Source organism: Sarcophilus harrisii, chromosome 1 (assembly GCF_902635505.1).
Source record: "Sarcophilus harrisii chromosome 1, mSarHar1.11, whole genome shotgun sequence".
Taxonomy (NCBI): domain Eukaryota; kingdom Metazoa; phylum Chordata; class Mammalia; order Dasyuromorphia; family Dasyuridae; genus Sarcophilus; species Sarcophilus harrisii.
In genome coordinates this window covers 164456205-164471912 of record NC_045426.1, presented here as the reverse complement: position 1 = coordinate 164471912, position 15708 = coordinate 164456205, and the positions used below count along the sequence as shown (strand labels likewise).

The following is a 15708-nucleotide window of genomic DNA, read 5'->3' as shown; positions in this document are numbered from 1 at the left end:
TCTCAGTTTCCTTAGTTTTAAAATGGGATAATAATGCTTATTTCCTAGGATTATAGGAAGTTTCAAATGAGATATTATTTGTAAAGCAACTTAGCACAGGCACATAGTAGGTGTGTAGTAAATATTTTTTCCCCTCTTTTCCTTCCTCTCAAAGGCACAATTTATTGAGGTTTTCTACATTACATTCCCAGGAAGATTTTTCTACTTTGTTAATATTTTCTATTTGAAATCTGTGCCTAATGAGTCAAAATTACCCCCTTCTTATGGTCTCCCCTTAAATGTTAAGTCAAACACTTATGTTTTCTGGTTTTGTAGAGAATGAGCAACAGTTTTACATATGTGAATTTATTTGGGAAAGTTGAAATAGATATTTGGGGCTAAATGATGTTTTCAGGAAAATGACCTTATGATTATAATAAGTTCAGAATATGCTGGACTGTAGGTATAAACTGCTTTCCTCCCAGTAGTGTTCATGTTTTTGTTCCCTTATACAAAAGCTGTCTTTTACCTTTTTTTTTTTTTTCATTTCTGTAAATGACATATACGTGTAGAAATATTTATTAAAATTCTTTATAACAACCTAGTGAAATACATATGTAAATGCCAAAAGTAATTTACAGGTTCACAAATATATACAAACTCAAAATTAATTAGCTTATATAATTTATATGCATATCTTAATTGAATATTATTACATGCTTGTTACTACTTTCAAACATCTTTAGTGCAAAAAAATCTGTCATAGCCTTTTTATGTTTACCATACTTCATATTCTTCTCCCAATGGTCTGGATTTACTATTTGTGTCCCAACTTCCACTATATGTAATATCTATAGGAATTATTTATTTTGAGATTTTTCTCACAAAAAGATTTCCCCATTAGAAAATATAATAAAGGGGAAAATTCCTAAAAGTTATAGTGATAACAAAGTTGAATATAATAAATTACCTTTCACTGGAAATCTTTTCTCAAAGTTTGGATGACAATTTGTTGGAAATACCATCAAAGGAGATTTTTTAAAAAAATTTCAGTATGAGTTGAGCTAGCTTGTTATTTTTTTTTTTAATTCTAAGAGTCTGTGATCCTAACTAGGAGAGAATATTTGCTAATTAAGCCAATACCTACTTTAGTCTTTGTAATAGTCTGATTATTTTTATTTAGCATGATACATTTTATCAAGCCCTGACCTTATGTACCTAAATAGCTCTACTGCCACATCAGACTTATTATTTTCTCTTTTTCCCCCACAATGAAATTCCTACAAAAACCCAAATCTGTATATATAGGACACCATATTGAACTCCATGGTATCTTAAAAATATTTTTTGAAACAAGCTAAGATCACTTATTCAGAACACGATGTGCAAGATTGAGAAAGTACAAGTTTAAAAAAAAATAAGGTGACTTTGTGCAAATAGGATAGACTGGAAGGAAATTTTTGGCATCTTCAATTCCTGCAGAAATACCAAAAATATACTCTTACAATGATGAGTCAATCCTTTTCAAAACTGATAATGATTCACTTTATCATAAACTAAATTAATCCTTTTACTTCTCACATACATATATATTTTATTATTTATACTAAGTTGGCTATAGATTTTGCTTCAAATAGGAAGCATAGGAAAATACATATTAATGAGGTTCAAGTACATACTGAAAGCATATGTCTAACAAAAGTTTCACTTTTTATAGAATTATGTATATGTGGAATACAGAAATTGTAAACTTCATATATATGTATATATAAATCTTTGTACCTTATAATATGAATACATAGAACAGAACTTCTTGGAAGTACATATTTCAGTATTTTATAACATGTAGACATTATCTTTTCTGATTGATCTCTAAGATGTCTTAACCATTGTCAGGTAGGCACTGGACCGATCAGTGATTTTGGACATCAAAAAGTAAAGGAATGGATCTAGGCAACTGTTCAGACTGCCCAGGCACAGTGCTATGAGATAGGAAAAATATAAATCATCTGTGTTGTTGTTGTAGTAGTTCACATGATGAGTAATAAGTAATATGTTGCTTGGCGTGAAACAAATAGCAAAAATCACTAGGATGAGGAGACTCACTTTAATATACCAGAACCATTTCTGATCATAGGCTTTAAGTGTCCGGATGATGGATATGTAGCAGAAGCTAATAACAACAAGTGGAATTATAAATCCAACAAAGGCCAGGGAGATGAAATAGTAGAGATGGAAGGGTGACATCATCTCACAGGTATTATGTACATCGTGACAGGTATATATCCCAAGTTGGTCCAGGTAATACACTTGCCTTGTTATGAATAATGGCACCATATATAAGAAAAGAGTGACCCATACCAGACCACAAGCGAGCATCGCATAAGTGCGCTTTGGGAGCCCACGGTAGGTGAAAGGATGAACAATGGCCAGGTAACGGCTGATGCTGATGCATGCAAGGAGCAGAGTGGTGCAATACATATTGCCATAGAAAACGGCAGTGGTCACACGACACATGACCTCTCCAAAGAGCCAGTTGTTTCCATGGAGATGATAAGCTATCTTAAAGGGAAGTGTGACACAGAAGAGGAGATCTGCCACAGCCAAGTTAAGGTAGAAGATGTTCATGGAGATGGATTTGGCTTGGAAGTAAAGCATCCACAGGGTTGCTGTGTTGGCTGACACACCCACTGAGAATACCACTATGTACATGGCAGGTATTAGCTTGGTGCTTAGTGAGCTCCTAAGGTAGTCCATGGTGCTGTTGTTTACACGAAGTGTAACAACATTTGATTTATCCATAGCACACTTCTCTATAGTTGGTATAGTTCCAGTCCACCCTTCTATAGCAGAAACAGGAAATTCTTCACTTGGTGGGGGAGCACCTCGAAAGGTCCTGATGTCTATGATTGACTCTCCAGAATTGTCAGGTTCGAAATCTGCACCTATAATTTAAAAGAATATTTAAAACAACAGGTAATTTCTTAGGAAGGTTATAGCTCTGGACCTGTAAACAAAGCTGTTTTCATAATCACCTCCTATATCCATTTTGCGGTTGTGGTGGTTGTACAATTTGTTTTTGTGTTTTAAAACAAATTTGTTCAAGCTCAATTAATCAGCAGGTATTTGTTGACTACCTTTTCTTTATCTGATATAATGTTCACCAATGTAGAGGACTGAAGAGATTAATGAAATATAAAACCATACTTCTCATACGTAAGGAGCTTAAAGTGGTAGCTGAAGAAGCAAAACTAATATTTAAGTGCAATTTACAAATTCAAAATATTCAAGCAATTAAGTGCCAAACTTTATGATCTCAGCTGTAAGAGCAATTTAAGGTAAAAGGATGGAGAGAGAAAGTGTGGGCATGAATGATTAGGGAAAGCTTCTTGGAAGAGATTGATATTATAGATATCTTAATACCTCAAATAACAGGTTTTGGTATAAATGAAACTAGAAGACCTCCCCCCAAAATGTATGTTAATGGAAGGATGACTCACAATTTTTCCTTGGAAATGTGTATATATTTGATACAGTTGATTATTTGTTTGCTCCAAAGCATTGAGAAACATAATTTTATAAGATAATTGGCTATCTTGCTTTTTGGTGTTAGCAATGAAAATAAGCCAATAGTTGAAGATATAGTTTTATATGTCAGTATCCATTGAAGAGAATGAAAAAAGTAGAGAGAAATTCTTTAAAATTTTGTAAAATATTTCAAGAATGGTCATAGCAATCTAAAAACTGTGTTATAAAATATAGTTTATAGTGAAAAAACAAAAAACAGCTAGCTTGTATTCTGAATTCCCCACATCCTAAATGTTTTAGACAAGAATACAAACCATTCTGGCAAACTCAGTAATGCTGTAATGAAATGAAATGAAATCAGCTAGGATTACAGAAGTTGCAGAGAAGTTACTATGTATGACTTCTTAAACCAAGCCTGTTCAAATAAAATTTGCCTACAAATAATTAAAAATTAGACAAAAATAAAGCTATATTTGGCTTTCACCATTTTCTAAAATATAGCTAATGGCAACTATAATAGGAAGATTGAAGCAAACCAGGTAATGTGTCAGTCAGTAGATATTTGATCTCCTTGCCAAGCCAGAAAGACATGGCAGGCAAAGACCATATGGATTAGAGCAAGAGTTCTTAACCTTTTTGAATCATGTTCTTCTGCTAGTCTGGTGAAGCTCCTTCTCAGAATAGTGTTTATCTGTGAACTACATAAAGATGACTAAGGAGATCATTATATAGAAACATAGTTATCATAATATTTTAAAAACAAGTTCATTGACCTCAGGTTTAAGCCCCCCAATTTTGTATACAAACTCATTTCTAAAATCTTGGGAAGAAGGATAGGGGTTTCTTAGAAATCCTGAAAAGGCAATAAAGGAGAGCATGATCATATGGAGATTTTGTTTGAGAATCAGTTAAACCAATTTCAAGAGCATTTTAGATAAAATTGGGGGAACAGACAAATAGATATGAAATGGAATAGACCTACTGGCATTCTCATAATTAGTTTTTGGTGAATATGATAGTATATTCACCTTTTGTGAACTCAATAGACTACTCAGTAGATTATGTGAGTGAGTAGTAATGACATAAAAAAATCACAAAACTGAGAAGATTAGTAAGATTTAGCTAAAACATATTTTCTGATACATAGATAAGATATTGTGCAATTTTAATTGCACTAAAGGAATTTTCAAGATATCTCAAAGAATGTGAAATCCACAAGCTTGAAAATATCTATAACTGAAGAAAAAATGGCAACACATGGAAGATGTTAGGTTGCAGTATAATATATGTGTATGTATGTACATATGAATATCCACACATGCATATATATGTAAAATACATATATATATATTTAAATAAAACTTAATAGTGTTAATCACAAGAAGAGATATGAAAAATACATATATAACCACACATATGATCAGAAAAAGGAATGGATAACAAAAGTGAACGTATTCTGTAGTGCAGAGATGTCAAATTTGTGACCTGCCCTAAATGAGAAATGTTTTAACAAAATAAACAAATATAAAATACAACATAGATAATGTTAATTTGTAGTTTTCTAGTTAATCCCTGCAGTTTGAGAGTTCTCCTATGATGGATAGAGTTTTGAGTTTTAATATCACTTCAGACACTATGACCTCTGAAAATAATTTAACTTGTAAAATGAGAATATAATAACACCCACCTCCCATAGTGGTTGTGAGGATCAAATGAGATACATTGAATACTTTACAAATTTCAAAGTACTAAATAAAATAAGTTATTTTTATCACTACACCTGAGTACCTTGTAGAGATAATTAAGAAAACAAAGAAAAAACATATAGAACATTGAGTGCTTGAGCTGTAGAGATTTTGTGGAAGAACATAGACCCAAATCACCTAGACTGGGATTCTACCCTGAAGGGAGGACCCACACTGAAGAGAGTTCATAATGTCACCTTAGTACCTAGATGAGTCTGCATGAAGTTGGAAATAGTTATTCTGAGTAAAAGTAAGAGGAAAGAATTGGAACTGTAGAAAGTATATGAAAATTGTCCATAGAGATGATAGTAGATGTCATTGTAATGGATGGTGAAAGTCATAGAAGGAATTCATTTGGAAAGAACAGCAGAATCACTAGAACTGAGTTCTTGATATCTTTCCTTAGTTGAATAATGTAGAAAAAAAGATTTTGGAATGAAAATTTTCCCTCATTATTCATTTAGCTCATTGGTATAATTTTTTTTTATTGGGCCTCTGAATAGTTAATTTTTTTTTAAATGGTAGAAAGTTAAATACTTAAAGATTTAAACATTGGCAACCATAGTGAGCCTTATCTATTAAAGAATTTTCTCTCCTGCTTTGAAGTACAGTTAAGGTCATTTTCAAAAGTAAGTCCTATTAAACAACAATGAATTCCTATTGAAAGTAAATAAGATTGAATAACAGACTGCCCAAAATTTGGCTCCTAAAAGGGAGAGGTGAGAATGCCTGTACCTAGTGCCCTTTCTCCAATGATTCTTGTATGTATATGTCTTTTTTAGTGTTAGTGGGTTTTTTAATTCATTCAGGAAAGATGATGTTAGAACATACTTCTTAATAAAGTTGGTGATCTTTGAGTACAAATTGAGACATTATCTAGCAGAGTCAGTCATTTTATCAGGTGGTTTTGTTTAAATATCTTAGAAGAGAATATTTTGGAGCTTATTGAAAGTGATTCTTGATGAAACAAAAAGAATTAAAATAAAAAATGTGAAGCTCATAATTAAGAAACTACTATTCCTTGAAGTCACATTCTGTTTTGACTGTTTAGAAATATTCTATGATAGGGAAAGTATTGGAATGGGACAATTTTGTCTCTGGTACTAATGGCAAGTTCTTTAATCTCTTTGAAGATCCTTTTCCTTATCTAAATCTGATCTTAACATAATTTAACTACATGACCGTTTTTTTAAAAAATGTGATTCAGTGAAGGAACATTTCTCAGCATTATTAATATGGAATTATTGTTGGCATTGGGCATAGAAACAAACTCAAAACAGTCCTTTCCCTCAAAGGGTTTATGGTTCCATTTAGAGCAATGAATCAACAAACATTTTTTAAGTAACACTTTATTCCAGGCACTGTGCTAGATGCTGGAATCATATACAAATGCAGAAGTTATGCAGTCCCTACATAACTTCCGAGAGTTTACATTCTCCTTGAACAAAATGCCCACATATAAATAAATACACAATACATTCAGCCTCCTTGAAGTTCCCACACACACAATGGTCACATGCAATCTCCTGTGTCTAATTAGGTATTTTCACTAGTTGTTGACCCTGCTTAGGATTCCCTTCTTTTTATCATTACTTCATTCAAGTCTCAGCTTAAGTCCTGTGTTCTGCAAGAATCCTTTCCCAATCCTCATTAATCTTAATGCCTTCTTTCTGAGATTACTTCTAATTTATCTTCTATGTATGCAATTCATAGATTGTTTACATGTCTGCTTCCTTAGATTATGAGCTCCTGCAGAGCAAATACTATATATATATTTTTTTTTAATCCCCTGGACTTAAATTAATACCTGGCATGTTGCTTGATTTACTGAGTGACTAAAAAGAAACTTTACTACCAACCATTGTTTTTGTTCTTAGATTTTGAAGAACAGTGATATCATAGGGTAATATTTGATTTATCTGTGATTTGGATTTTAAGTGAGGTAAAATTAAACCTCACTTTTTTATTGAAGCCCAGTGGTAAGTCAGGATGACTGGTATTGGCCTGAGATCCTGTGGATAAACTTTTGATGTTTTCTTCTACATATTCCCCCCAAGGAAGTCTTTACATACTAGGGATAGACCTTCCCCTAATTCACTGATATGTTTGATGTTTATTGGATAACCTCAAACTGGTTTAGTCTCTCTACAAAGATAGTTTACTGGAGGGTGGCCATTGCACATGCCACGGCTTCTGGAAGCCACAGGTGAGAGTTGAGTGCCAGGAACACCAAAGGTAGATAAGCAACCCTAAAAAGGGCTCAGCAAGTCTTCACACCAGAGATGCTAGTTTTCCCTGAATACTCCATATACCCCTATTAGCAACCAGAACAATCAGGAAAGACCTCTTAAGAAGACCAAACTGTGGATGAACATTGAAGGTTCTAGGAATACCAAGAAGTGATGCTGTAGACAATCAGAAAAGACCTCTTAAGACCAAACTGTGGATGAACATTGAAGGATTCTAGGGATACCAAGAAGTGATGTGGAGGAAGTAGGCTATGAAGGACAGCAATCATGTCACAAGAAGGAAGATACAGGGAAAGTACTGCAATTTGTCTAAATTTTAGAGTGTCCAAAAGGGAATGATGGTGTGTCAAGCCTGGAAAGTAGAAGGGGAGGGGACACCAGGCATTCTCCTAAGCACTTTACAAATATCTATCTCATTTGATCTTCAAAACAACCTTGGGGAAGAGATGTTATCAGTTTCATTATTATTATTTCCATTTTACAAAGGAGGAAACTGAGACTACCAGAAGCAAGGTGAAGTGACACTTAGGATCACACTTGAGCCCAGATCTGAATTCAAATGTTCCTTATTTCAGGCCCAATGTTAAGGGTGTAAAGGGCTGTAAATTCCCCAAAGTGACATTTGTATAATCAGGCTTGTGAATTAAGAATATCATTTTGGAAACTGTATAGAGCAGGAATTCTTAAATTTCAAAGAGTTTATAAGCTTCAAAAATTATATTTTTATCTTAATATAGTTTTTGTAATTCTATTTTTAAAATTTATTGCATATATATATGTGTGTATGTATGTATGTATATATATATATATATATAATTTATGCATATATAAGTATCAAAGGGGGTCCATGGACTTAACCTAACTACCAAAAAGATATCTATCACACAAAAATGCTTAAGAACTCTGGTACAGAGGTTGACTTGAAAAGGAGAATATAAAATGCAGGAAAGCTTTCCTTTTAAAGCCATGTGCCAGACACTGAGCTAAGAGTCTCATTTGATTCTCACAATAATGTTTTGAGGTAGATGTTAGTATTAACTCCTTTTGCAACTGAGGATACTCTTATTCAATCATTTTTTAGTCATGATCAACTCTTTGAATCTTCCTGACTCCAGGCCCAGGACTCTTCTATGACACTTAGCTGCGCCTGTATAACCATAGTTACTGCATAAACAAAGTAGCATTCAAAATATGAGATGAATTGGTAAACTTACACAATATTTGCTTTTTCATCTATTAATCTTCATTATCTATTTGGTTTTCTCACCACCTGAGGATTAACATTCTCCCATGATAAAGTTTTCCTACAAATTTTTAATAAAGTAAAAGTCATTCTTTAGCTTGTTAATACATGTCATATGATTTCTGAATTCCTTTACACTAGTCACTAGCATTAAACAGGGCAGGGAATTCCTTTTTTTTTTTTTTTTTTTCAAAATGTGGATTTTTAGCAGAAACTAAAAGTCAGAAGCAAAGAAGCGTGTGTGTGGGTGTGTGGGGGTGTTTTTCGTGTACTTCATATATATCAGAAGTCTTATGTGCTTTCCCACATATATGACTTCCCTCTATAATAAATTTTACTTTATCTTGTATTTATCTTTTGAGCATATGATTGTTTGCATTTTAGCTACTTGTTAGGTTGTCAGTTCTTTGAGAGGTAGGGACTTATTCCACATAACAATACATGGTAGGTGATGAGTAAATGCTTGTTTCCTTGACTTTGGGGCAAAATTAGATTTTTAGATCTCTTCTAAAACACTGTACTCATATAGTGACAGAAATAAGTGAAGAGTTTTCCTATGTGACTTTGCTCCTGCTAGGTAGAGGTCTTGTCTAAGTTGTGTTTCTTTGTATATGTGAACACATACACTCACTCTAAATATACATGGATGTGCATATGTCTGTACACATAAGCACATATGTGTGTATGTATACATAGACAGTTGGGTATGTTGAAGTTAAAGCATCCATGTGACGTCCAGATGGAGATGATCAAAGCATTTTTGGGCTTGGATACTAGAATTGAGTAGGAGCTTAGAGCTGGATAAGTAAATTAAAGAATCATTTTTAGAGAGATGATAATTAAATCCATGAAAACTATTAGGCTTACCAAGTTAAATTCTATAGAGAAGAAAAGAATACCAAAGAAAGACTCTCAGGTTTACTCATAGTTCTACAATGAATAAAATCCTTTAGATTTTGATGAAATATTTCTTTTTTTTAAAATTTTTAATAATAGCTATTTATTTTAAAAACACATGCAAAGATAATTTTCAACATTCACCCTTGCTAAGTATTTCTTCATAGTAAACTGACAGTACAAAATGTTTAGAGCTATATTTTATAGTGCCTTACATCCTAGAAACTTAACCTTGATAAGGGAATATTTTTTTAAAAAAAGTATGTCACAATTTAAAATCAATCTGTATGCTTACATAATGTTACCATTTCTAAAAGCATACCATGATGAACAGTAATGATGTTCATAAATAGGCTGGCTCACCCCTTCAATAAGACTTTGCTAAAATCCAGTTTGGTTTGGTTCCGTATTGATTATTCTAATATTTTTCTTCTTTATACTTAGATATGTAAAATGTATACATTTTGAGATTTGATACTTTTTGTTTAAAGATTAAATTATCTACTTTCTAAAGCATGAAAATTTATATAATGTTTCCAAAGTTTTAATTTGATTAAAAGATTCCAACAAAATGATCATGAGGCCAGTCCAAAGAGAGATAATGTACATTATTTCATTGGTAGGTTCCAATGTAGTACTTATCTAACTTTTTGTTTTGATTCCTCTTGCCTTTTTTAAAAATACTTCATCCCTTTAAATTTTTTCAAAATATGAATTATGATTTCTCTTAAAATAAAAAGCTATTAAAAGTTTTTGTTGCTTAATTGATCTAATAAGCATTTCAGCTTAAACTATTCCTAGAAAGAAGTTTGAAAGTTAAAAAAAATAAATTGGCCTAATTTATCAGTAGCACATATGTGATTATGACTGCTGTGAGGATTCCAATTCCCCACTTGAAAAACACATCTTTGAAAATGAATTAATTCACAATCCCTGTTATCCATGTGGAATCACTAGATACAAATCTTTATTACTGTGTTAATTTTGAAGAAAATTATGATGTCATACATTGATATTCTGATTATATCCTATTGCACAGGCAGTACAGAATAAATAATTGACATCAAATTGTCACTAATTTTTTTTTAAATTTCTCCTACTAATTTTCCTACTGAAAGTACAATTATAAAAGGACAACTTTTAACAGCCAGGATGCTTAACTAAAGATTTGCCATACAAGCTGAATATCTGGTTTCCATAATTCCTTGTGTAAACCCCATGCCCACATCCAACATATGTCAACATATAAGAAGCTGGCATAAGAAACTGTTTTATTTTGTAATATATATATATTAATTGTGGATTTTTCAGAGTCAATTCTCAGATTCCCAAAAGTGCTTCACTAAAAAAAAAAGGGAAAATTTATTTAATTTTATTCACTAGATTTCTATAATTGGGTCACAAGCATGAATACAATAGTCATGGAGCATATATACATTTTTAATCTTCAGAGACCTTTTTATATAGGAGAGAATCACATAAGAATTGTATTCTTGTTGATTTACCCTTCAGTAATTTAATATTGAAACGTGCCTTTTTTCTACTGAGACCTTTTAATCTTATAGTACAGGAAAAAAAAATGTTAACTTGACCTATAATTTCTCATATAAGTTAACTCACAATTTAAGGAAAAAGACTCACCACTTTGACTCAGAGTTGATGATGAAAAGAAAAGCAGTTGAGTTATTACCCAAAGGAGAGTTTTCATTTTGATCATGGAGTTCACTTCACAAAATACTTCTGTCTCTTAATTAAAATGAAGGTCTTTCCTTAATTTCATAACTTAAGGACAAAGAGTAAGATGTTAGGAGCCTTCTTTATGTAAGTTTTCCCAGAACTGCTAACGGCTGGAAAGTTTGCTTTAGTTTTCTGCAGCAAAAGGGTGTAACACATCTGAACACGTAAATATGCATGACTCATTCTGAGCTTCTGACAAACAAGGAAAATATTAAGTTGCTCATAGAAAAAGCCATTTTTAACTCTTAACTTACATTTAATACAAATTATTATTAGTAAGTGTGATTTCTACCCTCAGCTACCCCATTCACGATTAAAGTTAAAATTGTTATAAAGTTATAATTATATTTATGAAAAATACAAGTATTTTTGAGCAAATGTCCTTAATGATGAAAAAATAAATGGAACACAAGTGATGCTTGCCCTTAAATTTTATTTAGTCCCATGTTTTCAATACTACTTGTTTGATGCAAATCTAGATAATTGTAATCTGGAATTCCTTTGTAATAATTGGGTTTTATTTATATATTTCATTTAAAAACTCTGTATATGCTTGCTTTTTTGTCCCTAGCATCATCAGCCTCATCAGCAAAAACTGTGCAACAGTTTCATAAATTTTTAGTTGACTCAATTCTTTAACCTCTACTATCTTTGCAATAACTCTGTGAGGAAGGAAGTAATCCTTGTTTTATAAGAGGGATAAGGGTCGAGGAGGAAGGAGAAACAATTGGAGAACTCTTGCTTTTCAGGATTTCTAGAACTTGACTCAGGGTTTCAGGACACATGACTGTTAAGTGACAGAACCAAGACTCAAACCCAGGATTTCTAAATCCTAATCCAAGCATTTTACAGTGTCAAATAGTTTTGCTTAGTTTTTCCCTCCCTTTTTCCCCACTATCTTCCCAAACCATAGCATATCTTAATTCTTAGATTCTTACATGCTTGATGTAAATGAATTATTCCTGTTATAAATGAATGTTCATGTTTCCATGCCCATTTTGGATGTGCTCTATTGTTTTAGGCTCACATGAATTTAATACTTGTGTGAATATATCTGTTGCACTGAGTATCACTCTCCGTTACAATCCTCCATACTCTGAAAACACATGGAAAATTAATTGATAAAGACTGAACATCAATTACCATGTTATAGTATAATCATTTATAATGCTAGTATTAGAAAACGAAGGTAATAGCAGGGACATAGTTTCCACTATAGATTTGCTAATTGCTCTAGGTTCCTTCGACCCTACTACTCTTCCTTTCCTTTTCTTTTTTTTTTGGTTGGAGGGAATCAGAGTTAAGTGACTTGCCTGGGGGTCATACAGCGAGTAAGTTTCTGAGGATGAATATGAACTCAGGTCTCCCTAACTCTTAGGCTGGTACTCTATCCATTCTACCTCTTAGCTGCCTCTGTTCTTTTAAGTAAAGTTTAAAATGAATTTGACTTGAATCACAGTTTTAATTGGTTTAATTGAATGAGTCCCTATTAATTCAGTGTATGGGACTAAGTCCTTAGACATTAGAACATAATTGTTTTTCTTCCTCCCTGTGTTTAAGTTAATTCTAGGATGTCCTTTCTATAGATAAGTGAATTTCCAACTCTTTTGATGACGATTTTCAACACAAAGGAAAAATTATATTTGACAGGAATTTTACTGTTGGAAATGTATACCAAGAAAATATTTTTAAAATCAATCAAGTAATGAGCATTTAAGAAGATGAAAGAATAGCAGGAAGATGTATAAGCAAGCTCTCTTCCCCATAAAAAATAGAACATCTCTAAACATATCTAGAAAAGGTATCAGACTCAATCCTCATGGAGAAATTCAAGTAAAAGTCACAATGAATCATTTTTTCAGCCCCTCTCAGCAAGGGAAATCAGACAGAAAAGTTTGTGCACCAAATAGAGATGGGGTCTGGCCAGGTATGGGTGATGGCATCAGGTATTCCAGTGTTGGGAAAATTTGTTTACCAGAGCAAAGGAGGTTCCCAGTTCATTAGAGAGATTATGAAAGACTTACTGCAGAAGAGGTCACCTTGAACTGAAAGAAGATAAGAGATGAAGAGAAAATCTCTAGTACGTGAAGCAGCCACAAAAAAAGGCATAGAGCCAGGAGTTTGAAGAGCTTACTGAAGAGCAACAAGTAAGCCACTGCGAAGTGTAGAGGAGAATAAAATACAAGAAGACTGAAAAACTTGAAAGGACTAAGTTACAAAATAAAATGTCAGCAAATTTCATTATTTGTTCCTGGAGATGATAGGAAGTCTCCTGACCATATCCTGGGGAACATGGTCAGACCTGTGAATGAGAATCACTTTGGAAGTTTTTGTTGTCGTTTTGTTTTGGAGGTGGGATGGGGTTGCTGTATGGTTTGGAGTAAGGCAGGATATGAAGCTCATTGGATAAAGTATGAAACTTAGAATCAGAAAGACCCTAGTTCAAATCCAGCCTCAGACACTTACTAGCTGTGTGACTCTGGGCAAATTACTTCAATCTATTTGTTTCTTTTTCCTCATCTGAAACAAGAACTGGAGAAGGAAATGGCAAACCACTGCAGTATCTTTGCCAAGAAAACTCCAAATTGAGTTACAAAGAGTTGGATATGACTAAAATGAGGCAGAAAGACAAATTAGAGAGTTACTGTAACAGTCCAAGGAATATGATGAAGACATTTGAGAGGCAGAAAGATCACAGAATGGATGATAACAAGAAATGAGAAAGGGATTTTAAAGATCCTCTAATTCAATTCCCTTATATTTAACAGATTTAGAAAGCCAGAGAGGCTAGTTAAACTTGTCCAGTATAGCCTAGGAAGTGAGAGAATCTGAACCAGAATCCTTGTCCTCTCACTGCAAATCCAGTGACTTTCCATTTTATGGTGCCTCATGAAGTAGATTTTCCAATAACAAGATAGTCTTGGGGTTGAGGGATAAGGAAGGTGGGAGTGCTGAATGAGTACATTTAAATATGAATGTTTGACCTACTCTGCTCTTAGTTCTTGAGGTTTTTCTCTCATTAGAGTTCTTAAACTGTAGGTGAAAGCTGGAATTATTTTATTGTTCACTTATTTTAAAGATGTCAAGAGATTAGAGAAAACGTGTAGTCCTCTAGCTTGTTGCTTATATCACTCCTTTGTATATTCACTTTAAGTTCCTAGTACTCAGTTTGAGATCTGTTGATGATTTGGTGTGTTTCTAGAAAACTGGAGAGTTTCACTGGCTTTGCTAGAGACATATGATTTTTTAATGATTTTAGTCTATCTACAATCCTATGTAAAAATCATTTTGTAAATCTGTCCTATTTATTGAACCATTTAGTCAACCATCAATTATGTAATAAAGTTGTATAGCATAGCTACTCTCTTATTATAGGTATCAGGTAACTCAGATGATTGTAAAATAGAAATAATTCAATAAATTATTTGACTGCTGAGGAAGCAGTTATTCATTATCTATAATATTACTCATTTGTCTTTTCTTTTTACCAATTCTTTTTTCTAGCATATTGATAAGTCTCAAATTCTTTTGAGGCAAGAAATACAGGCAGCAATAGATTATGGCAACCTGGATGTAACCAAAGTTAACAAAGGTAAGCATCCCCCTCTTTGGTTCAATATACATCTGCCTTATTCTTATTAATGTTCTTTATTTCTGGACAGATGTCTGAAATGGATTTTAACTCATTTCTACCCACAGTTTTGTTACATATTTTAAATAATTCATGACTATCTCCAGAAAAGTTCAGAATATTGATTTTTCTTTTGTTTCTATTTAAAAGTAATCTCCAAGTTTTCTTTTTTTTTTGTCTCCTTCCTTCTCTCTCTCCCTCCTCCCCTTTCCCTCCCTCCCCTCATCTCTCTCTCTCTTTCTCTCTCCCCCATCTTCCTCCTCCCCTCCTTCTCCTTTTTCCTTTCTGTTCTCTCCTTTCTTCCCTCTCTCCTTCCTTACTTTTACCCATCTATCCTTCCATCCTTCTTCTATATTCAGTTCTAGAAAATTTCTCTTTTGTAGTTATCACATTTCTTCCCTGTAAATCTTCCTCCTTTCTACTATCTTCCATGAGAAAAGAATAGAAAACATTTGCTTTCAATGGTGATATGGAAGGAATTGCATGATAGAAAAAAAACCAAGTCATTTCACTTGCAAAAGGGAAAGTAAACCTTGTAATATATCATTAACTTATCCTAAGTGGCATAATTAAGGATCCATTCTATTTTATCAAGTCATAGTTTGATGAATTTGGTAAATGGTCAATTTTGCATCCCAAATGTATTTTAGAGGAACTTTTAAAAATCTCAAACATCCATGTTTTGCAGCTGTTTCTTAT

The 15708-nt window shown here is 33.0% G+C and overlaps 2 protein-coding genes across 4 annotated transcripts in view; one reads left to right on the top strand and one right to left on the bottom strand.

The window, feature by feature from the left end:
* Positions 1 to 15708, top strand: part of IQGAP2 (IQ motif containing GTPase activating protein 2) — a 310948-nt gene that overhangs the window by 223392 nt on the left and 71848 nt on the right. For all 3 annotated transcript variants that reach the window (XM_031966282.1, XM_031966273.1, XM_031966291.1), the window contains exon 14: positions 14883 to 14970. In XM_031966282.1, the coding sequence (XP_031822142.1) occupies positions 14883 to 14970 (88 nt within the window). The remainder of the gene's footprint in view (positions 1 to 14882; positions 14971 to 15708) is intronic.
* F2RL2 (coagulation factor II thrombin receptor like 2) lies at positions 543 to 11544 on the bottom strand. The gene is made up of 2 exons (XM_012544015.3): positions 11283 to 11544; positions 543 to 2924 (listed from the first exon to the last, which is right to left on the bottom strand). The coding sequence occupies exons 1-2, from the start codon at positions 11356 to 11358 to the stop codon at positions 1852 to 1854; spliced, it is 1149 nt and encodes a 382-aa protein (XP_012399469.1). The 5' UTR covers positions 11359 to 11544; the 3' UTR covers positions 543 to 1851.

Coding starts and splice junctions, on each gene's coding strand:
- F2RL2 (XM_012544015.3), bottom strand. CDS start 11,358: ATGATCAAAATGAAAACTCTCCTTTGGGTAATAACTCAACTGCTTTTC. Junction 2,925..11,282: donor ATCAACTCTGAGTCAAAGTG/GTGAGTCTTTTT, acceptor TTTAAATTATAG/GTGCAGATTTCGAACCTGAC.